This window comes from Rhinatrema bivittatum, chromosome 1, assembly GCF_901001135.1.
Source record: "Rhinatrema bivittatum chromosome 1, aRhiBiv1.1, whole genome shotgun sequence".
Taxonomy (NCBI): Eukaryota; Metazoa; Chordata; class Amphibia; order Gymnophiona; family Rhinatrematidae; genus Rhinatrema; species Rhinatrema bivittatum.
The window spans coordinates 743,898,384-743,923,316 of record NC_042615.1 but is presented as its reverse complement, the minus strand read 5'-3'; the positions used below and the strand labels follow the sequence as shown (position 1 = coordinate 743,923,316).

At 45.3% G+C, this 24,933-nt stretch overlaps 1 protein-coding gene across 1 annotated transcript in view; it reads left to right on the top strand.

Moving 5' to 3' along the window:
• The window catches only part of C7 (complement C7), a 131,078-nt gene that overhangs the window by 24,047 nt on the left and 82,098 nt on the right, over positions 1 to 24,933 (top strand). The window contains 3 exon segments of the mRNA XM_029578140.1: positions 850 to 991; positions 10,960 to 11,098; positions 21,803 to 21,940. Of these exon segments, the coding sequence (XP_029434000.1) occupies positions 850 to 991; positions 10,960 to 11,098; positions 21,803 to 21,940 (419 nt within the window).

Sequence of the window (24,933 nt, the reverse complement as noted above, 5' to 3'; positions counted from 1 at the left end):
TCGGGATGAAAGCCAGGTGCAGGGGGGAAGTGAAAGGATTCCTCCAAAGAAAAACCCTAAGTTAGAGGAAGAGGAGGGGAGGGACCTGATTGAGAATCAGCTGGGCTCTCCAACCTTCGAACCCTCATCCCATCAGCCTGCTGATCTCTCCCGAATGCCAGCACCCACGAGCAGTCTGAAAACTCCTGAGCCAGCCGTGGAAATTCCATGCACCATGAGATTAGCACAGCTGACCCACCAGTTTTCATTTGGGTGGCAGGGAGGGTGTAGCATGCCGACTGGGGTGGCTAACGTCTCTACTAAACTAGTTTGGATCTCTGAAAATACTAGTGCCTATGCAAGGCACCACAAGATTAATATGATTTTTTAAACCAAAGTTATAAGACATCATTTTCAAAGTGATTTATGCCCCGTGGTAGAAAGCATTTTATCCCGGTTAATTGGCTGGAAATTGCCATCCCTCGGTGCACTTTGAACTGCATTGAGAGGAGGCGCTGCTGGCACCATGTTTGAATTGAGAGAGGGAAAGTACACACATAGATTGTGTTTTCAGATTTTTGCTTCTACTGCTGCAGAAATCTCCCCCCAGAAAATGCAGGGGGCAGCTGTCTGTGCATGCTTTGTACCCGCAGCTGTACTTTCACTTTCAAAATTGATGCCTCGCCCGCAGGTAAAAAGAGCACATGGTCTTTGCCTGAAAACTGAGCTCTTCTTTATTAATCAAATGCAAGCTTTTAATCCTTAGAAAAATCTGAAATTTTAATTCAGTCACAATGGGGTAACGTTGCACGCCTTACATTTTCAGACCCTGCTGCCATTTAATTTCCTGTTTTCTGGTTTTGTTACTAGGCCAATGCATCAGGAAGACTCTGGTCTGCAATGGAGACAGTGACTGTGAGAACGACAGTTCTGACGAGGATCAGTGTGAAGACCGAAAAACTGTCTGTGACATTGATAAAGTGCCTCTAAATGCAGAACTAACAGGCGCAGGGTAATGTCCTTTATGGAACCCAAAACAAACATAACTAAAAACATTGAACGAGTAATCAGACTTAAAATTACTCTTAAAAATCAGGGTTGTTTTATCCATGGGTCAGTGCTAGTTTCCTCCTCCCCCCCCCCACAATTATTGTGATGTCTATCCCTGCTCGTTCACTCCTTTCTTTCCTTCCCCTCCTGATCCCTGAACTAAGCCGCTGCTAGCAGGATGACGACAGGAGTTTGGGAGCATCCCGGGCCTGGGCTGCAGCTGTGGGAATGACAGGAGAGGTTGCTCTAGCTGCCATGGTCATCACAGAGGAGCAGGAGGAGAAAGTGCTGGCCAGCCTGTGTTTCCCAGGTGGTGTCGGTGAACAGCTGGGTGCCGGGAGAGGAGGCGGCGCTAACACCCATGATCGCAGGTGAAGCTAGGACTTACCATAACTCACCCGTTGCAAGCAGGATGATAAGAACATAAGAAATTGCCATGCTGGGTCAGACCAAGAGTCCACCAAGCCCAGCATCCTGTTTCCAACAGAGGCCAAACCAGGCCACAAGAACCTGGCAATTACCCAAACACTAAGAAGATCCCATGCTTCTGATACAATTAATAGCAGTGGCTATTCCCTAAGTAAACTTAATTAATAGCCGTTAATGGACTTCTCCTCCAAGAAGCCATCCAAACCTTTTTTGAACCCAGCTACACTAACTGCACTAACCACATCCTCTGGCAACAAATTCCAGAGCTTTATTGTGCATTGAGTGAAAAATAATTTTCTCCGATTAGTTTTAAATGTGCTACTTGCTAACTTCATGGAATGATGACGGGAGCTGCGGCTGTTCAGATGCATCCTCTCTCCTCCCCTGCCAGGATCTGATTGGTGCGCTTTGAACCCCGAGGTTCTAAGCACGACACTGGGACCCCATGGGGGAGGACGCATCTGAACAGCTGCAATTCCAGTCATCGTCCTGCTGCCTTGTAGTGGGTGAGTTCAGGGATCGTAAGGGGGAGGGAGGAAATGAGTGAACCATGGGGATATCCATAGAGAAGGGAGGGAGGAAAGGAGTGAACCACCGGAGATAGTTCTCATAATTGGAGGGTGGGGGGGGGGAGAGAGGAGGAGGAAACTAGTATTGACCAGTGGATAGCCATGGGGGAGGGAGGAAAGGAGTGAACCACTGGGGATAGCCAGCGGGGAGAGAACCAGCGGGGGGAGAGAGAAGGAATGAACCACCGGGGATAGTCACCTTCTAGGTTTTACCTTAGATTTATCCTTGGGTCACAACAATTTTCTTACTTTTATGGCCCAAATAAATGCCCTCAACTTACCCACAAGATCAACTTATACACAAGTATATACAGTACCCCTAATGAAAAGCTCTGGGATGCTGGATGCTGAGTGCCCGTCCTTGGTGTCTACAAACAGGTTTGATCATCAGGATATTCGCCGTGAATAATCATTTGCTGTAAGTGAATTTGTTCATTTGCGTAGTTTGATTATCAGACCTGTTTGTTGGGCAGGAGAACTAACGTGGAGCGCCTCCTGAGTTAAAAGAATGGAAAGTCTAAAATGCGATTAAAACCCGTTAAAACCTGCAAGTATTTTTTCAATAGATTCAGAAGCTGGGGACGATATTCAAATATCCCGCCTACCTGCAAAGCGCATGGATACTTTAAACGTGTTTCCTGCAGGCTAATTCTCAAAGAGAGACTTGAAATTTAGTGAGTGCAGAGGATGCATGATAAAGGCATCTGCCTACTTTGCACCTGCTGCTTGGTGGTGGGGAAGCACGGGACAGTTGAAAATGACCTATATGCATGCTATTTCCCTCCCCTTGCCCAGGCATTCCCACAGGACCGCCTCTTTTTAATGCGGCTAAAATTGCACGCATTGTGGGAGTCGCACGTGCTTCTGGCAACATCTGAGGATGGTATATTTAAGCCAGGCCATTTTCTCTGGGTAAATGCCTTTGAAAATTGCTCTGTGTGTGCAGACTGGGGGCCCTTTTTCCAAAACTTGGGGATGCATGGTTAATGGCATCTTAAACTATACTCAGAATTACCAAAACTATTATGGCCATTCATGTGATGCATAAGGGTTTTCTTGGCAGGTGCACTTTCTTCAGCACATGCACTGACATATGCAGATTTCTAGTAGTATTCTGAAAAGGGGTCAATGCAAAAGTTCTCACTTTGGTTCAATAAAGAATTGTGAATTAATTCATCAAATACAAGTGTGTAAAATAATAGAGTTCTTAAAAAAATTAGAAAGGTACTATTAATTTGTGTGTGGGCATCTGTCTGTCCAACTCCTTCAGTCAAATGACCACACAAGTCCCTGCTGCATATGGACTAAAAGGGAAGATGGCTAGCAATTGTTGACAACAAAACAGACCAACCACTGCACAAGAAACACTTGTTAATAAACCTTTAGCTGAACTCTGTGGCAGATCATTGATCTCTTGGGCCCTGGTACAAGTTTTCATTTTGGCTGCCCCCAACACAAACACCCTGTTGCGGTCCCGGTCGCTGGACTTGCTACCGGGTCCTTACCTTCCTCCGCCGTGGGGTCCCACGATCGTGTCTGGCATTTTTCAGGCCTTCTCGGCCCTCTCCGTGGCAGCGTCTCCACGAGGGAGATGCCACCGAGCTCTGCTTCTGAGCTCCGCCCCCCCTTAGGCACACACGGACGCATGGGGAAGGCAGTTGGAGGTGCAGGGGCATGAAACCAAGGCCGGCCCCCGAGATGACATCAGACGCTGGCAGGATATTAAAACCTGGGGTCTGACTGAAGTCGTTGCCTTGCAACAGAGTTCTTTCTAAGGAGTGACTGTTGCTGTCCTTGGTCCTGTGCTTCTGATTCAGTTTCCTCACTTGTTCCAGCTTTCCCTTCAGATCCCGCTTCTTCACCTGTTTCAGCCTCCGCATTAGATCCTACTTCTTCACCTGTTCCAGCCTCCACCTGTTCCAGCCTCCACTCCTGATCCAGCTTCCTTGCCAGTTCCAGTTTTCGCTTCAGTTTCTGCTTTCCATACCTCGGACTGACTTTCTGGTTCTTCATTTTGGTTCGTATTCTGTTTCTCTTTGCCTGCTGCCAGTTCTGATCCTCGGACTGTTCTCCACTCAGCTGGACTTCTGCTCCGGGAGACTGCTCCTAAATCTTAGCGGCCCGTGTCCTCATGGGCTCCTCCCGGGGTAATTGCGGGCTTCCAGTGGCGAAGCTCCTGCTTGGTCTCCCGGTTCCGTGCCGCCTCCCGTCCGTATCATCTCAGAGGAGTTTTCTTCTCATCCAATCTTCATCCGCATGGCCGGCCCAAGGGTCCAATAACCCCAGCATTAACACACACACAATCCCCACTCCTCCCCTATGCCACATTCCCCACCACACATACATCAAATTCTTTCATCTCACACTCTCCCCAGTGCTCAGTGTTCTCTCTTCATACTCCTCGCCCACTCTCTCACCCTACATGATCCTCCTGCTTAGGGCTCTCATCCCTCTCCCCCCACCCATTGCTTTCATCCCCTTCCTAGTACTTTCATCCCACACTTTCCCCCATCTAATGCTTTCAACCATTGCTTCACCTAAACTCTCAGAGGAAGAACCCATGCAAATGGGCAGGAGTAGACTCTCTCCTAAGGAACATAGTCGCCGACAGCAGTCCGGCCTTTGCTTATACTGTGGTCAACCTGGGGATGCCATCGCCTTTTGCCCAGTCTGCCGGGCCTAGGACCTGCGGGAGGACTTCTCCTAGGCCTGACCTCACTATCTCCTCCACCGACGGTTCCTATTTCCATCTACATGAACAACCATGAATTCCACACTTTAGCCCTGGTGGACTCTGGGGCTGGAGGGAACTTTATCTTGAAGCAACTCACCAAGCATCTGTGGATTCCCACCATTCACTCTCTGGGTCCTCTGCTACTCTCGTCTATTCACGGGGAACCTCTGCCTGGTGAGGTCACTCACACCACTGCTCCCATCCAACTATGCACCGGAACCTTGCATAAGGAATCTATTTCGTTCCATATCTTAGACAAGGCCATCTACCTGGTTGTTATGGGGCTGCCCTGGCTTCAGAAGCACACTCCACAGTTTGACTGGACTACCCAACAGCTCTCCCATTGGGGTCCTGACTGCCACCAGAACTGCCTGGAATTTGTCTCACCATTGCCTTGCATGACGACCGTACCTTCTCTGCCTGGCTTCCACCGCCATATGCATCCTTCTCCAATATTTTCTCCAAAAACACCACCTCATCACTCGTATGATTGTGCGATTACCTTGAAGCCCAATACTGAGCCTCCACGGGGCAGGACTTATCCTCTTTCGCTGATAGAGACCCAAGCCATGTCAGAGTATATTCAGGAAAATGTGGCTAAAGGGTTTATCTGGTCCTCCAAGTCACCAGCAGGGGCAGGATTTTTTTTCATGGGAAAGAAAGATGGCTCCCTGCGCCCCTGCATTGACTATTGAGGCCTAAATGAAATAACTGTCAAGGATCGCTACCCTTTGCCTCTTATATCGGAGCTCTTTGACAGACTTCAAGGGGCCAAGATTTTTTCGAAGTTGGATTTCCGTGTGGCCTATAATCTGATCCGAATACGAGAAGGCGATGAGTGGAAAACCGCTTTTAACACCCACGACGGCCACTTCCAGTATTTGGTGATGTCGTTTGGCCTGTGCAACACACCTGCTATGTTTCAAAATTTAATGAATGAAGTTTTCATAGATATGCTGTACCAATATGTCGCCATATACCTCGATGAAATTTTAGTCTTCTCTCAAGATCTCCAGAGTCTTCGCCGAGACGTTTCTCGAGTTCTTCAATGCTTGCGAGATAACCAACTGTTCGCCAAGCTTGAGAAGTGCTCGTTCGAACAGGAGTCTGTGCCTTTCCTGGAGTACGTGGTATCTAGTCAGGGGTTTAGGATGGACCCCCAGAAGCTCAAAAGCATCAGAGATTGGCCTCAGCCTACGGGCCTCAAGGCCCTCCAGAGATTTCTTGGCTTCACCAATTACTATCGCTCTTTTATTCACCATTACTCTACCTTGACAGCACCACTCACTGCCATGACCTGTAAGGGCACCAATCCTTCTCAATAGTCACCGGAGGCCATGACTGCTTTTCAGGATCTCAAGTCAGCTTTCCTGAAAGAACCTTGTCTCCGACACCCGGACCCCACACGCCCGTTCGTGGTTCGTGGTCGAAGTCGACGCCTCCAATGTCGGAGTTGGCGCTGTGTTGAGCCAGTTCTCCCCCACTCACATGCTCCACCCCTGTTCTTCTTTTTCCCGACACTTCACACCTGCGGAGCGAAACTACGGCATCGGGGATAAAGAACTGTGGGCCATTAAATGGCACCCCTGGCTTGAAGGGGCACAACATCAGGTTACAGTATATACGGACCATAAGAATCTCCAGTATCTACACCAGGCTCAGCGCCTCAACAGCCGCTAGGCCTGTTGATCCCTTTTCTTTACAAGGTTCAACTTTATACTATGCTACCGCCCTGGGAATAAGAATGGTTGTGCCGATGCTCTCTCTCGATCATTCATCACTGAGGATCATCCAGATGTTCCTCGTCATTTCATTGACTCATTGGCTAAGCTGTTTTTTAAGCATGTATTTCGGCTCCATGGTTTCTCCAGACACATTGTCTCAGACCATGGGAGTCCAGTTTACTGTGCGCTTTTGGAAGGCCCTTTGCAAAAAATGTTGTATTGCCTTAGATTTTACTTCGGCCTACCACCCTCAGGCCAATGGCCAAACCGAGAGGACGAATAGGACCCTTATGTTATGGGATCGTGAACCCTTGGACCGATATGTTGGGTTCCATATTAGGTGCTACAACCCAAGAAAGAGATCTAGGTGTCATAGTGGATAACATATTGAAATCGTCGGTGCAGTGTGCTGCGGCAGTCAAAAAAGCAAACAGAATGTTGGGAATTATTAGAAAAGGAATGGTGAATAAAACGGAAAATGTCATAATGCCTCTGTATCGCTCCATGGTGAGACTGCACCTTGAATACTGTGTACAATTCTGGTCGCCGCATCTCAAAAAAGATATAATTGCGATGGAGAAGGTACAGAGAAGGGCTACCAAAATGATAAGGGGAATGGAACAACTCCCCTATGAGGAAAGACTAAAGCGGTTAGGACTTTTCAGCTTGGAGAAGAGACGACTGAGGGGGGATATGATAGAGGTGTTTAAAATCATGAGAGGTCTAGAACGGGTAGATGTGAATTGGTTATTTACTCTTTCGGATAGTAGAAAGACTAGGGGGCACTCCATGAAGTTAGCATGGGGCACATTTAAAACTAATCGGAGAAAGTTATTTTTTTATTCAATGCACAATTAAACTCTGGAATTTGTTGCCAGAGAATGTGGTTAGTGCAGTTAGTATAGTTGTGTTTAAAAAAGGATTGGATAAGTTCTTGGAGGAGAAGTCCATTACCTGCTAATAAGTTCACTTAGGGGCGGATTTTAAAAGCCCTGCTCACGTAAATCTGCCCGGATTTACGTGAGCAGGGCCTTGCGCGCCGGTGCGCCTATGTTCCATAGGCCTACCGGCGCGCGCAGAGCCCCGGGACTCGCGTAAGTCCCGGGGTTTTTCGAGGGGGGCGTGTCGGGGGCGTGTCGGATCGGCGCGGCGTTTTGGGGGCGGGACGTGGCATTTCGGGGGCGGGCCCGGGGGCGTGGTTTGGGCCCGGAGCGGTCCGGGGCGTGGGCGTGCCCTCCGGAACCGCCCCCAGGTTGCGTCTCGGCGCGCTAGCGGCCCGCTGGCACGCGGAGATTTACTTCTCCCTCCGGGAGGCGTAAATCCCCCGACAAAGGTGGGGGGGGATCTAGATAGGGCTGGGGGGTGGGTTAGATACAGGAAGGGAGGGGAAGGTGAGGGGAGGGCGAAAGCGAGTTCCCTCCGAGGCCGCTCCGATTTCGGAGCGGCCTTGGAGGGAACGGCGGCAGGCTGCGCAGCTTGGCGCACGCCGGCTACACGACATCGGCAGCCTTGCGCGCGCCGATCCTGGATTTTAGCTGATACGTGCGGCTACGCGCGTAGCTACTAAAATCAAGCATACTTTTGTTTGCGCCTGGTGCACCAACAAAAGTACGCGAAGGCGCACTTTCTTAAAATCTACCCCTTAGAGAATAGCCACTGCCATTAGCAATGGTTACATGGAATAGACTTAGTTTTTGGGTACTTGCCAGGCTCTTATGGCCTGGATTGGCCACTGTTGGAAACAGGATGCTGGGCTTGATGGACCCTTGGTCTGACCCAGTATGGCATTTTCTTATGTTCTTATGCTCTACCTTGGCTCTCCTAGGGAACTACTGCAGCGACTTGTGAGTTCTCAGCAGGCCTTCTCCGCTCCTCGGGCTGCACTCCCCTACTCCAAGACCACCTTGAGCTTCCCCGCTCCTTGGGGCTTGCTCCTTGTGATTCTACAATTGACAGCTGTCCCGCTCTATGGGCCTATTCTCCATTGATCAGTCAGCTATCCTCCAATCTCCAGGGACCTGTCTACATGAGCTACTGGACTTGGGCTCAGGCTCTCTGCTCCGGGGGGTTCGCTTACACTCTCCTTCTATGCCCACTGTGCTGTGGCTCCGCCCCTCAGGCTGCACCATCGGAGAATATCCTGCTTGGCTGTTCGGGTGCCCATCATCCCGTGATCTGCCTGGTGCCCTATCTCTTCAGTCTCTCCATCTACAGACTGCTACCCTAAGGGGGTCATCTCCTGGTCTCAGGGTCTCTCCCCTTGACTGTGCACAGAGCTTTCCTACACTCCAACACCTCTCCTCCTGATGGTGCGGACCTGTGGGGCTCCTGCCCACAGGCTGTATCAACTCGCACCTCGGGCCAAGGGTCCACATACACAGTAATCATAACAGAAAGGGATAAATATATTCTGGATAACTGGTCTTTGATGGCAGGTTTGTGTATAGTGGGGAGGATGTTAATGGAGTGTTTATAGTAGCTTCTCCTCCTGTGTGACCCAAATGTCTTTTTTTTTAATTGAAAGTTTTATTAAAGCATTTAGTACAAAAGTACAATAACAAGGAGATGCACGTGTTGATGCCTTATAAATCTTTAAACCCTTCCCATCCCTCCCCCCCCCGTCGTGGTGGAGCCATGAGAAATACAATCCACAATATAGTCAACATAAGCTATAAGATAGCAACTTTAGAAATAAGCTTAGTATGCAGGGCAAGAAGCACTAAATTATCATGATTCAACCATTGGTACATGAGAGAACATGACAATGCACATGAAATAGACAAGAGACAAATGAGAAGCATCAAAAACTTATGACAGGTTAGCTATATATTCAGTAAACGGTTTCCAAGTTCTCCGAAAGGAGTGCATTCTATCATATTTGGCAGCAGTGAGAGAAGCCAGCCTGGTGTAAGAGTGCAACTTTTCAATAACTTCCGTGAGAGAGGGCACTTGGGCCGATTTCCATCGGAGAGCTATCAAGTTGCAGGCTGCAATGAATATTTGGGAGCACAAGCACTGCTGGGCCTTGCCTAGAACATCTGGGTAAATATGTAATAGGGCAATAGAAGCTGAAGGCGTTAGGGAGACCTGAAGGAGGTCACTAATCCAGGTGAACAACGCCTCCCAAAAGGGTGTTATATAATGGCAGACCCACCAAATGTTAAAGTAAGTGCCCCGATGTCCACACTCACGCCAACAGAGATCCAACACCATAGGGTACATTCTGTGAATTTTGCCAAGGGTGAGGTACCATCTATAAACCATTTTATAGCAATTCTCATGCAAACCGGTAGAGATCGAACATCTCCTAGCCGTTTGCATTACAACTTCCCACATTTGTGTACTCAATCTCTCACCCAAGTCGACCTCCCACTGGAGGTGAAACTTACATGGTTCCTGCTTCTCAGGAAAGAATGATTGATACATTTTCGAGATGGGGCCCTTAATCCTATCACTATGCACAACAACGACTTCAAACAGAGATCTACTGGGGCGTAGGAAGTTACCAAATATCTTTTTAAGGTCTGTCTCACATATCTTTTTTTTCCCCTTTTATACCTTTTAAATTTTTAAATCTCATTTTCTATCTAGTTTTTTTCTGCCAATTTACTCTCTGTAGGCAAGTGGGTGAATTGAGACCTATGAAATAAAGGTCAAAGTAAAGTTGGAGGTGATTTAGTCTGAAGATTAATCTTCAATAATTAAATTCCCTTTATCAGAGCACATTTTGCATCACCTTATGAAGGGCCTTTAACTTTCCAAAACTAGCTGCAAATATATTTAATTTTTCCAATAAAAAGGTATCAATGTAAACTTGTTTCTTCACATTTATTTTTATGTATCTAATTGGACTAACATGGCAACCAGACTGCTTTATTCAGAAATCAGCCAGCTAGGGCTTCAGAGGCGTCAGGGACTAAACCTCTTATGTCCTGGTCTATGCATAGGTAATTTAAAATTTGGTCTTTTAAAATCTCTATTCTAATGTGGCTTGACTCTTAGTCCTAGTACATATAAAATGCAACTGATAAGTATCCCATATTTCATTCTGTCTTTGCAGTCACCAAAACCTCTAATAACCCTGTCATGGCAATCAGGCATCCATGCTTGCAAACCAGAACATTACTAAACTGTTAGATTTGTTGGAAGATCCTACAAATCTGTTTGATCCAATAAATCTAACAGTAAAGGGTCCAATATGTGTGTGACAAAATGTATTTTGCGGTCCATTAAAAGCTGCCAGAAAACTTGTTTTGCTTGCTTTAAATAAGGGCTTGATCATGGTTGCATAACTTTTTATGGATAATTATCCCTCAGATTGTTTCTGCTGTCATTCAATATTCAGTTTTTGCTTATTCTGAAATATCTGTGGACTTTGGAGGATTACATACAAAAAAACTAAAACCTAGAACCCTGGTTAGGTAAGCAACAACCATTCTGCCTTAATTAAATATCCTTGGCTTATTTTTTACAGTTTTAACCTGATTACTGGTGAGTTCAAGAAGAATGTCATTCATACCAAAAGTTTTGGTGGGACGTGTCGAAAGGTGTTTAGTGGAGATCGTCCTGAATATTATCGACTCAGTGAAAGTATGCTTGCATACACTTTCCAGGTATTTTTCTTTCATTTGCTGTAACCTGTTCAAAGTGTGTTATAACTGAATGAATGCAATCATATTGTCCTTCCAGGAGTACGTTCTATTGCTTTTCTCATGTCATACCTCTTTTGCTTCTGTGACAAGCTACTATAGTCCAGGTTCCTGCTTCCATGAACTTATCATATGTTGGAGCCTTACAATGTGGACCGAGCTGCATCTGGACTGAAAAATGTGTTTTGAACCTGCCAAAATGGTATTTCAATCCTGCAGAGACTGCAACCCGCTGCAGCCAAGGTGAAGGAATATAAAAATGCATCAAAACCCCTGTGTGCTCTCTTGTGAATGACAAATATTCTGCAAAAACCAGCATTCAGCATGCACGGTGTAAACAAATTGGAAAAAGGGCTATACTGTTTAGCCTGCCCAGAGAATAGCACTACCTAGCCAGCAGAGGAGGAAACCAAAGGAATGCTGGGAACCTGACCATTTGAGGTATAAAAGTGCATTTTGGCTTGCTCTGGCTGTGTGTGAGAGTCAGGGACGAACAGGAGTTGGAACTAGGAGTCAGCGAGAGAGGGAAGTGTATGTGGCAGCTCTGTAATGTTTTTTCTCCTGAAGAGCTAATTATCAAGAGAGAGAGACAGAAGTCTGTGCTCTAAGGAAGTAGAGAAATGGACAGCTGTTCTTGTCTCATAGCCTGCCACATGTACAATCTCAACAAGGGACAGAGGAGCCAGTAGCTGAGACATTGAGAGACTTCCTGTCCAGAGACATCCAGGCTCCAGAGCTCTATGCTCTAAGCAACCGCGTTAAGTAATCTAAAGTTTACAAGGAGAGTATTCTAACAGAGGGAGAAGGTTTATTTCCTTGACTTTTGTCCCAAATCCAGTATTTCATCTTAATTGATTCAGCCTTTCAGCCGAAGTCAAACATAAACCCTTGCTGGCGGGTACAGCCCCACAAGATAAACTGGTGGCGCGTGGTCTTTCTGTAAGAGACTGAAGCCAGGCCAGCTTTCTGTGTAGTGCCAGGTAAGCTGTTTGGAGGAGCTCCCTGGGAGAGAGAGGCCTCTCCCACCCTGCAGTGCTCATCCTTGTGATTTGTCATCTAGCCAGCTCCACCATCAATAGATTTGCCATCATTTTCTTGGTTGTTTTTGTTTTTCCACACAATTTTGTATTTGGTGAGGAATGCACCCTTTATAAACTGGTGACATTGGGGTGGATCTGATTTTTTTTTTCCTCCCCCTTTGAGTACTCAGGGTAAAGATATTTTTTTGAAAGTTGTTTACTGCCTTTCCCCGCAACCTTTTCTTATTTACATTTTTTTTTTTTTATTATCCATATGAGAATGTTGATTGCTCTGGCTAACAGGCCATGCCCAGTGTTGCTTTTGCATTGCTTGATTTGAAATAGGAAAACAGCAAGTTTGTTGTGTTGTCAAATGTTATAGCAGATGTTGGTATCTTATGCTTCACTACTGTTCTTTTCCCATTCACTGTTCTGTTGGATTTACTGTCTTCTTACAGGGTTAATTCAAAATCCAGATCACTTTTCTCTTTCATCTTAGGGAGGATGATTTTCAAGCAGCTCACACAGAAAATCGACAAAAACATGCCTATGTTATGTCAGTTTTTAAAGTGGACTTAAGAGCACACGTCTGCTTTGAAACTATCCTGCACAATCATGTGTGCTGTTTGGTGTCCACAAATATTTCCTGAAAACGTACATGCATACTGCTGGATTTTTATAAAGTATGCATGTGAGTCCTTACCCCTTTTCAATGCCTCTGCTCAGTTTAAGTAAACTTATGTGTGAATGTGATATATGTATGTAAGTTTACCCACATATCGGGCAGGCAATCATTTCTGCTCATAAAATGATGCTTTATGAGCAGAAATCCCTTTGAAAATTACCTCTATAATGCACCTTAGTGTTCTAAGTTTACTTTCCAATGGCTTACGAGGTTGCTATGTGTGTGTGTATGGTGTGTGCATACAGTATGTGTCCCTGATTGTTTTTGGAGCTAGTTTTGCAAATCACACATAGGTTAGCCAGCAAATCTGCACATAAGCTACCCCAGTCTTCAAAGTGGGCTTAAGCACACAAGTCAACTTTCAAAATTATCCCAGAAAAACCATGCACATACGATTACACCTGCTGTATGGTGTGCATAGATTTGCTGAGAGAATTTACATGTTTACTTTTTAATCCCCACAATTTGTCATGAAAAGAAAGCTATTCATATTGTTTGGGGGACATTTGACCCCCATAAAAACAACATTGGTGTAAATTCTGGGGTTCTTTTGGACCCTGAACCAAATCCCCAAAAAATAGTACAAAGTAACTCTGGAAAAACATGATTTACAGGGTCATTCATCAAACCGTGATGTGGTCTTATTGCGCCCGTTAGGGCCTTATCACATGCGATAATGCCCTACTGCACGCGATACCTCCGCATTGCGGCGGTACAATTCAAATTAGGGGAAGGGGAGGAGTGTGGGTGGGATTTGGGTGGAGTCATGTCCCAGCAGCACTGTGGGCGATAATATTTTACACATTGTCACCGGCAGCACCACGGGAAATAACTACACCTTTTCCCGTGGCGCTATGGGTGCGAACGTGTGCAGCCGGGCCGCAACCGCGGTTGTGCAGCCAGCTGCACAATTTCCCCCCCTGCCTCCTTTTATAGCGCGGCTCATCATTCTGCAGAAAGATGAATCTGGGCCTTAGTTTGTTAGCATTAATTCAACTTTTTTTTTTTTTAGTTAAAAAGCCTCCTTATTTCTCATGAAAACACATTGTGATATTTAGGAAGCCCAACTTTCAAAACTGTGCCTGGTACTCCATTTTTCCTCATAAGGGCACCCGTGGAGATTTATGCTAGTATTTTAAAACCTGTGTGGTGGGAGCTTTTTCTGTTTCTGCAGGGGCAGGCTCATTTGCAAAATGGCTGCTGCAGAAAGCTGAACTTTATAAGTGGGGATGAACGCAGGCTCACCGACCTCATTGTCAGGAATGAGAAGATCCTTTTCCCCATCCATGGGGTTTGGCAAAATGCTAAGCAGATGAGTCAGGCCAGCTGGGTTTGTGGCTGGAATTTAACAGGTATGCCTCATACCTCCAGAGAAGTAAGACTTTCCTGTCATATCCTAAGTAAATAAATGCACATTTACCATGAAAATGTCTCTGTAGCAATGTATTCCTTAGGTACATAGCCTCATCAAGGGCCTGGAATTGTATCTCTATGACTGCCTGGTCTGCCTGTGGGCCCAGTTGCAGATGTTATTTTTCACACTCTTCGTGAGTGCTAGGGGGATTATGAATCCAATTTTGAGGTAATAGCCTCTGCTATCTGTTGAGGATAAGGCCGAGAACAAGTGTGTTATAGAGGTGGAGTATTGTGTGACTGGGCTTTGGTGAGACTGGTGTGGGCCTCCTTGCAAAGAGCTTCAGGTTTTGCTAGAAACAGAAGAAAAGAAAATATAAATGGTTAGTTATGGAGTAGTTGCTGTGTAAGCTGCATATATACCTGGAAGCCATCTCTCACTGATGCAGATGAAGCCAGCCTGGAAGCACTCAAGAATGCTTGACTGGGATAGAATGTAATCCAAATACTTTCCACAACCAAAATGAATTATTCTACTATAGTGGAATCAAAAAATCACTCTGAAAACCAGAATATTCCACTCAAAATTTAGCACTCTAAAAATATTAGAGGCAAGTGGTAAATTTCATGCGTGACTACCTCTAAACCAATGTACATGAGGTGCCTAAGTATAATCATCAATACCATCTTACCTTCCCAATCACTTCAATTTTTTAAGGCTTTTTTTTTTTTTTGCAAATAAAACAGCTTAGAGAACTGCAGCTGTGAATACATCCAACATTCCAGTTTTTTAGAAAACCCAATGTGGCTGCATTTTGAAGGAACTTTTTTGTCATGGGTCCAAACAAAGTTTTCTTTAAACGGCTGAACTCATGCATAACTCACTGACACGGCTGGGCTAGAATGCAGGCATCGTGGGAGGAGCCCAGGAACCTGGATACGTTATCTGTTATGAGACCTCTGCCACTGCATACCACCTGCCTGTTGAGAGAGTGGATGCAATGTTCCCTCTAATTTTGTGCAACTTTTTATAAGCTGAGTTTAAATTTGTGCTTCGAGCCATTATAATGCAAATAATATTGGGATTTCATGTGTGCACTGTGTTTTGTCATGTGTGCTAATTATCTGGTGTAAAAGATTTTAAATGTGTTTATGGTGTAGTACTGACTGGGTGGGAGGTGTAGGTGAATTGGGGGGAGTTTAGGCTGAAGAACCAGAAGGACTGGATGAACTAGTTGTCCAATTGCTAAAACTGGTAATTTCCTTGACGTGCCCATGTTTTAAAATACACTGATTTTCATGGCAAATCCCGATCTATGTGAGAAGTCCTACTTTATTTTCATGCATAAAATACATGTGCAAATATTTTTAAAATAGGTAGAAAAAGTATGTTCTTTCAATGCATGTGCGCATAGATTGTGGGATAGAGATACGCATATTTTATAAAATGTGTGTATATCATAGAAGCGGGTTATAAAATACTAGAGCAGATCTGTTTGTGGCCTCATACGCGCATTTGTTTGAAAGTTATCCTCAAAGTTTTCTAAATAGAGCCACACACTCTGAAAAGCAGCCAAACAGAAAAAAAACTAAAAGCTGTAGACACACAGAGATACGCTCTGAGAAAACACAGAAAAAATGAGGGACACTTCAGAGAAACAGCAGACAAAGACTCAAAAAATTACTACTCAAGCACACAATGTCCACTAATTCCCAAAATCTGCAATCTCATATTTCCACCAGTCCCCAGCTACCAAGCACCAGGTCCCAAAAGACGTGAGGTTTGAATTTGGAATGTTAAAATCAGATGTTAAAAAGCATCTGTGCACAGATGATGATATACACACACACTGGGCTGGATTTTAAGAGGTACGCCCTATTTTATAACATGCGCGCGCAGCCGCGCGCATGTTATAAAATCCAGGGTCAGCGCGCACAAGGGGGTGCACACTTGTGCACCTTGTGCGCGCCGAGCCCTAGGGGATCCCCGATGGCTTTCCCCATTCCCTCCGCTCTCCCTACCTTCCCCTCCATTCCCCTATCTAACCCGTCCCCCAGCCCTACCTAAAACCCCCCACCTTTATTTTGTTATTTACGCCTGCAGGCGTAACTTGTGCGTGCCGGCCAGGTGCCGGCACGCGATCCCCTGGCACGGCCATTGTGCCGGAGGCCTCGGTCCTGCCCCCGGATCGGCGCCCCTCCCTTCCCGCCCCTTTTTCAAAGCCCCGGGAGATACGCACGTCCCCAAACTTGTGCATGTCACCGAGCTTATGCAAAATAGGCTTGGCGTGTGTAACCCCCCTGCACGCGTAAATCCAGCTGGATTTACGCGCACAGGGCTTTTAAAATCTGCCCCACTTTGTTTATAAAATTTAGAAGTATGTGTATACTCACAAAACCATGCACCAAACATGTTCATTTAGCAAACACTTATTGCTATGTGCACTCACATGAGTATGCGTTATTCACAAGGTTTCTAAAATTGCATATACACATGTAGGTGCTACTTACACACACACACATGCTAATTTTGGGGCGGATTTTAAAAGGCCCGCGCGCGCCAGCGCGCCTATTTTGCATAGGCCGCCGGCGCGCGTAAAGCCCCGGGACGCGCATAAGTCCAGGGGCTTTCGAAAAGGGGCGGGAGGGGGCATGTCCGGGGGCGTTCCCGAAACAATGCGGCGTTTCGGGGGCATGCCGCGGCGTTTCGGGGGCGCCCCGGGGGCGTGGCGCCGGCCTGGGGGCGTGGTCGAGGCCTCCGGACCAGCCCCCGGGACTGGAGGACGGAGCGGGGCTGCCGGCCGGCGCGCGCAAAGTCGACAAAGGTAGAGGGGGGTTAGATAGGGCCGGGGGGGGTGGGTTAGGTAGGGGAAGGGAGGGCGAAGGAAAGTTCCCTCCGAGGCCGCTCCGAAATCGGAGCGGCCTCAGAGGGAACAGGCAGCGCGCGCTGGGCTTGGCGCGCTCAGGTTGTACAAATGTGCACCCCCTTGCGCGCGCCGACCACGGATTTTATAAGATACGTGCGGCTACGCGCGTATCTTATAAAATCCAGCGTACTTTTGTTCGCGCCTGGTGCGCGAACAAAAGTACGAGATCGCATATTTTTTAAAGATCTACCCATTTATTTATACAACTGTTGTAGACAGTATAACTTGTCCTTTTTCACTCAGCAAGTGCACTGGTAGATACTGGGATTTTGTAGTTCAGTGCAATCAAGGCAGTTCTGAATTACCTGGTCAGATTAATTGAATTTTGTAGTTTTCGTTTGATCAGTCCATTAATCAACTGCTCTCAAAGCTGAATAAGAAACAGATACCATCTTTCTTGAGGTAATCTGCTGTTCCAAATAGGATGATTATTAATCCAAACAACAGAGCCGGCAAATGTACCAGCATCATTCAAATTAAAATGCACAACATGTGCAGATTAATGATGCACCCAGGCTGTAGATATATTATACAATTCCGACAAATAAAGACACATCAGACAAATGATTGCAGAAAGGAACATTTTATGGAAATAATGTGGCAGCAGCATAGTACCATTTATATTAAACATCGTAAGTAAAACATATAAACAGCAGTAACTTTGCCATCTGATAACTAAAATATTTGGAGTGACCAGCCTTCTCTATCATGTGTCCATCTCCTATAAGGCTTGGCATTGTTGTGTAATTATATATATTTGGACTCGGCCGAAGAAGCTGTCCTGTGCTACTCAAATAATATGCCTCAAAATATCTTGCCAGTGTTACTAGGTGTCAATTTCAAATCCCTCGCTGTCAAAGCGGATAGTATTGTGCAGATGTGCCAAATCATCATTAGCTGCTATTGGGCAGAAAATGCAATGAGAACTTCTCCAGGAGGAAAGAATGCATGTGTTTTTGTTTGAGAGGTCAAACAGTTGATGGCTTGACTTTCTGGAATCAGGAAGGTCATCATGAAGCTAATGTTGATATCTTCCAAGGTGTTCAAACACATAAGAGGAGGTGATAACAATTTCTGAAGGCAGAAGTAGTAGAGAGTACAGATGAGATTAGTAGCTGATTAGAGGCTGAAAACCAAAGTTTTATTTCCTGTAAAAAGGCACTGCTTCTTTGCACAGCCTAGCAAAATTAGGGTGAACTTTGAACATACCCTGACCCATAGATCACCCACTAATAACATGCTAAGTTATCTCTGGAACCAGATGCATATTTGATTGGGTGTTATGCAAGCTAACCCCTTATAGGAAAACCCATTCAGGTGAGGGTACAGCTGGACTCTTGGCACAGGTTTGTTTAGAAATAGTCATTTTTTCCAAACACAGATACCAAACCATTTGTAATAATTAAATGAGAATTGGTGGTATCATAGTACTGGGAAGTTGGTGACAAATGCCTAAACCGACAAAACTTTGGAAACAAAACCAAGCAATTTATTCAACTTTTAGGTCTCTATGGGGCGTGGATATACCCATATCTTGTGGTTAGGATTTAAAAAGTAAGCACGGAAGCCCCAACCCCACCAAGATTACACTTTCTGGAATGCTTCTCCCCTATGTGCATAAAAGTACACTCATACATTGTATGTGCATGCAATTTTACATGCATATCAGTTGTAGAAGTCTCTTTGAAAATTATCCTCTTTGTGTTTGATGTCCTGTTCACACCAAATTTCCATTCCTTCCTTTGCTGTGCTTGGGATAAGGAATTTTTCCCTTTTTGGAGAGGACACCCTGAAGTGATGAAGGCCATCCCTAAAATATTTGCCCCAGTGGATTAGATATGAAAGGATGTACTCTTGCCCTAGAACTGTGAGTAATGCTCTGATCTATCAGAGAGAAGATGTTTACTTTGTCAAGATTATGGTCAATAAGTCATTCACATTGGAAACAGCTTGTGGATCCAACAGAATTCATCCTCAAATTTAGACCTTAGGCTTTATTCAGTTCCTGTTCCTCTTGGAAGTGAAACTGATGCCTATTGTGCCCCTGATTCACTTATGGGTTATCAGGGTGTGCGAACGGAGAAACAAAGATAAGAAACAAAGAGTAGAACTAAATGGTCATTTTTCCTAGTGGAAAGAGGTAACTAGTGGAGTGACTCAGGAATCTGTACTGGGACTAGAGTTATTTAACTTATTTATTAATGATCTGGAAAAGGGACAATGAGTGAGGTGATAAAATATGCAAATGACACAAAGTTATTTAAAGTAGTTTAAACACTAGCAGAATGTAAGGAACTACAGAAGGACCGTGTCAGAGAACTGAACATGTAAATAGTAAATTAAAATTAATGTGGACAAGTGCAAGGTGAAGTACATAGGGAAAACTAATCCCAACTGCAGATATGCAGTGTTGGGTTCAATATTAGGAGCTGCCATCAAGGAAAAGGATCATGGTATCATTGTGGATGATATTTTGAACTCCTCTGCTCAGTAAGGTAGGAATTATTTGGAAAGGAATTGCAGTGCAAAACTGAGAATATCACAATGCCTCTGTATACATCTATGGTGCATCTGAACCTTAAGTATTGTATTCAGTTTAGGTCACTCCTTCTCAAAAAACATATAGCAAAAGTAGAAAGGGTACAGAGAAGGGCAACAAATATGAAAAAGGGGATGGAATAGCTCCCTTATAATGAAAGTGTAAACAGGTTAGATGACAGATGACAGAGAAGGGATATGATAGGGATTTATAAAACCATGCATGGGATGCAACAGGCTGTTATGATTATGATGGAAGTTGTAAACCCTGGGACGAGATGAGAGATGTCTCCGCCCTCAGGGAGGAGCCCCATGGGCCTCGCCATCATTGGGCGTGGTCTCAGCCACATAGGACACAGCTGTGAGACTTTATTAGGGAGAAAAGATAATGCATAACCCGAGGAGCAGGAAATGCAATAACACAGTCCTTGAGAAAATAATTAGTCAAGATGGTATTGTAGATGAGAAGATTCGGTAGTGGCCCGCAGTGTGGGGTACACCAGGAGATTCCTGCAGGCTGATGGAAATACCTCTTAGTACAGCGTGGGGTATGCCAAGGAAACTGTATTGTAGATGCCAAGGAAGCAGAGGTCTGTGATACAGGAATCAGGCAGAGGATCTTGCGAAGACGTAGTGATAACCTGTAGCACAGGATGAGTAGAGTCGATATGCTGAAGAGCAGTAGTGGCCCGAGGTACAGGGTATACCGTGGAGACTTCAGCAATGTTGAAGGAAACAGAAGGTACTCACACAAGGAAGTTCCAGCAGAGATACCCGAGGATTGGATCAGGATAAGTCCAAGGCAGAAAGGCCCTTTGAGGAGCGGATAGTCAAGATGTGGAAGGGCCCCTGTGGAGCGGGTACCCAGAGCATCCGAATGCCACAAAGAGAATCTGGAACAGAAGATCCAAGGTAGAGTGGATTTAACAACGAGAGAACTCCTTGCTAACTCGACTTAGCAATAGGCCAGTTGGTTTAAGTACACTAGCGGGCTGACATCTACGGGAGGGGAAGCCCACGAGATTCCCTCCATGTATACCTAAGGAGGCTCTGCGCATGTGCCTAGATGATGGCAGAAGTAAGATGGCAGTCAGCAGGGCCCACGCCATCCCGGGGACGCCGGGGAGGTCAGCATTCGTTGGTGGAGGCCACCATTCTCCCAATGATTGACGGTGCAGGGAAAAAAGAGGTGAGCATGAGAGGTCACAGCCATCTGCGACTGACGGGTGCAACACAGACAAATACAGGGGATGGTCATTTTCTTTTTCAAATAGTAAAATGACTAGTGGACACTCTAGGAAACTAACTGGTATCAGATTTAAAATACATTGGAGGAAGTATTTTTTTTTCACACAATGCACTATTAGGCTGTGGAATCTATTACCAGAGAACATGGTCAAGCCATCCAGCATATCAGGGTTTAGAAGGGTTTGGAAAGTTCCTAAAAGAAAAGTCCATAAACAATTATTATTGCTAGGCAGACTTGGAGAAAGCCACCGTCTAACTCTGTGAGTGGGCAAGAAGAATTGGATCTGCTCTTGGGCCTTCCTAGAGATTCAGATTGGCCACTGTTGGATGCAGGATGCTGGGTTTGATGGACCCTTGTTCTCACTCAGCATGGCACTTCTTATGTTCTCATGCTGTCATTCTCTGCTGAAAGTTTTGTGATTTGATTGTCTACGCTGCCTGACAAATGCTCCATAGGAAGATTATCATCTTTTGTCCTTAAATCATATGGAAGAACGGCGCCTTCGACTTTCATTGCTACATAGGAAAGGTTCTATATTTTCAACTGCTGTCTTTGAAAGATTTTCAAACCTTTTATTATTTGCTGCAATAAACTCATCCTAGTTGGAACTTCATTCTGCAGTTAGCTTTTTAACCATATATGTTTATTTCTTGGTCGACATTACTATCTTCTTAACCATCTTTAATAGGACACATCATACTTTCCTGCTTGCTCCAGATGAACCTGATATACTTGGAGCAGACTAAAAGGAATCTTAGTAGAAAAAGGTCAAGAAAGGGAGGTGACCAGTAGCATAGTAGCTTATCGGTTATTATTTGATGACAACTTAAATGTTTCTGTTTTGTATCTCAATTTTACTGCTCGCTGTAAACAATAAATACATTTTTTCTGTTCCAGGTGGAAATCAAGAATGATTTTAGCTATGAATTCTACAACAGTAAATGGTCCTATGTCAAAGTTACTGAAAGACAAGTTTCGACAAACTATCAGGAAAGTGAATATAAATATCAAACATTTACTGAAGACAAAGAGAAGGTAGGAGACATTGAATGTTTTTGTTATGATTTGTGGGTATGTGGGCCCTTGGCCTGAGATGCAAGTTGTTACTACCTATGGGAAGGACCCCCACAGGTCTGCACCATCGGGAGGCAAGGTCAGAGACAGCGGAGAGCTCTGGGTGAGGCAATAGAGAGGTCCCGCGGTACTAGGTGAGGACCCCTGTGAGAGTAGACTGGAGGCAATACCTGGGCAGAGAGGAATGCCAGACAGACCGCAGAGCAGGGGGCATGAGGCTTGAGCAATCAGGAAGTACTCTGGAGGGCAACCCCGAAGGGAGGAGTTACACAGTGTAGGATGACGATGTAACGCCGTAGGCCAGCCCACAGGAGAGGGAAGCCCGAGCCGAGCATCTAGTGATGATGTAGCACCGCCCCGAGGAGCAGGGAAGTGTAGGCAGTCCCAATATCATTCGTAGATGCAACCCTGAGGGCGGGGGGGGGGGGGGGGGGGGGGCTCTTGGCAATCACTCTAGTACAAAAGGCGCGGTCCCGAGGAGCGAGAGGTGAGACCAATCCTGTTCAGGATGCGGGTGCAACCCCGAGGAGCGGGGAAATCCCTTAGTAGAACTCATGAATAGTTGAGGTGTCCCAGAGGTAGTCCTGAGGAACGGGAGGCCTTGCAGGTTAGAACTCAGGAGAATTAGAGCCAGCCCGAGGAGCGGGGTAGGCAAGGGGAGCACTGGCCCCCGAGGAGCGGGTACTAGACAGGGTTCAAGTCCAAGAGGCGAAGTCACAGGAACACGTAGCAGTAGTCGAAGACGTATGGAACTTGTTGCCAAGTCGGCTAGCTGAGGGCGAAGGTGGAGTTTATATACACTGGTCTGATGATGTCATCAACCGGAGATGCCCCGAGGTTCCTGTCGAGTAAGCTTGAAGAGAGGGCTTGGTGGCACGCACGAGCTTAGGAAGGCACGAAGTCGAAGAAGATGGCGGTGGTGTCCAGGCCGCCATGAGGAGTCCTGGGGAACGTGGCGGTGAAGGCTGGCCCGAGCTGCGAGCTGCCCTGGGGAGGGCAGGAGAACAGTGCAGGAAGTAAATACACATGGCCGCAGCATATGGGATTATTCTATAGGGGCAAACAGAGATAAAGGAGTGATTTAAAATCATGGATGCACTTACATTATTAATTTTATTTCATTATATTGTTTATACCTGTTTGCCTTGGTTTGAAGAAATGATTACAACAAAAATGGCATTATGCAATGAACTGTTACAATTTTTCAACAGCATGTGTTCTTTCTTGCGTGTGTGCCCATCACAATATTTATTGCACCCAACATCTTCAAAACTGAAAAATGTAGAATACTTCTGAATACTTCTGGTGGAGGTGGATTTGAAATCCTCATAGTATCTTTTCTCCTCTTGCAGGCATGTCAGTTTACAATAAAATGCTCTTACGGATTTATGCGCCTAAATGGCTTTTTATAAAATTGAACTCACAGCACAAATGTAGGACCGTAATATAAATTTAACACTGCCAAGCTACTCAGAGTATAGGTATCAGCAAGCCAGTTGATGTACCTTCAAATAATGGAGGCCACCAGGTCAAATCATTCATTCACCTTAAGCAAGATTGGTTGAATGTCTTCCTCTTGTTTTTTTTAGAATTGCAAATTAAAAAGTGTGCAATCACTAAATGTTCATAATGACTAAGTTAGCGATTCCAAAAATCCAACCCTCATTAGACATTTGTAATCCCTTTGATCTTAGCCATATTCAGAGGCATTTAGCCGGCTAACTTACAAGTTAGCCGGCTAAATGCCAACTTTTGAATAATTTGGGAACTTAACCGGATCTTTTCAGGCATGGTGTTATCCTGGGCTTAGGATGTTAAAGAGGCAGTTAAAGCTAATAAATTAGGAAACAATTATAATGGAAGATTTCAATTATCCCAATTGGGTAAATGTCTCATTGGGATATTCTAGAGAGAAATATTTTCTAGATACCATAAATCACTGCTTCTTTGAGCAGCTGATTCTGGAACGAAAAGAAGGACTACTCTAGATCTAATTCTTACTGCAACACAATATCTGGTGTGAGAAGTGATGAGGTGAGGCTGCTAGGCAGTAGTAGTGATCATAATGTAATCAAAGATAACATAAAATGTTGAGTACGGAGCAATAAATAAATAAATAGAGAATGGTTATTTACCCTTTCTAATAATATAGGTAACATGCCATGAAGCTATTACGTTTAAAACAAATTAGAGAAATATTTTTTTCACTCAGCTCAAAATTAATCTGTGGAATTTATTGGCAGAGGATGTGGTGAAAGCAGTTAGCATAGTTAGGTTTAAAAAGGATTTAGACAAGTTTCTGGAGGAAGAGTCCATAAATTATTATTAGCCATGTAGACTTGGGAAAGCCACTGCTTATCCCTGGTTATGAGAAAGAAGGTCTATTCTTTGGCACCCTGCCTATTACTTGTGACCTGGATTGGCTACTGCTGGGAACAGGATGATAAGCTTTTGGTCTGACCCAATATGGCATTTCATATGTTCTTATATACTTGTGCAGGGCTTAATTTGTGGGGGAATATGCAGAAAAACAGTTATGGCATTTCTTTTCAGGCTCAAGAGGCAGAGCAGCAGGGATGTTCCTGTGAATACCCCAGATCAGTCCAGATGCATGGGTTTTGCTCCCCTACCAGAAGATGGAGACAGAGAAGAAAAGCTTTACTGACACTGCACTGCAGTCCCTCCTTATTTCTCTGTGTCCAGCAGATGGTAGAGACTTTGAGGATGAAGATTTACTCCCAGGGGTGTTAGGTCCTGGCCCGGGATCATCCCCCTGGTAGAGATGGGACGAGCAGAGGGCGGTGGCACTTAGTTGCTTTGTGCTCTTTATTTTAGGGTGGTTTCTAATAGCCCGTGGTGCTGGTTCTCTGGAAACCTGGAGCTGCTTCCCTCGCCTCCAAGGTTTCTCTCTGTTATTAAAGCTCTGTTGTTAAAGCAGGGAATTAGCAATCTGT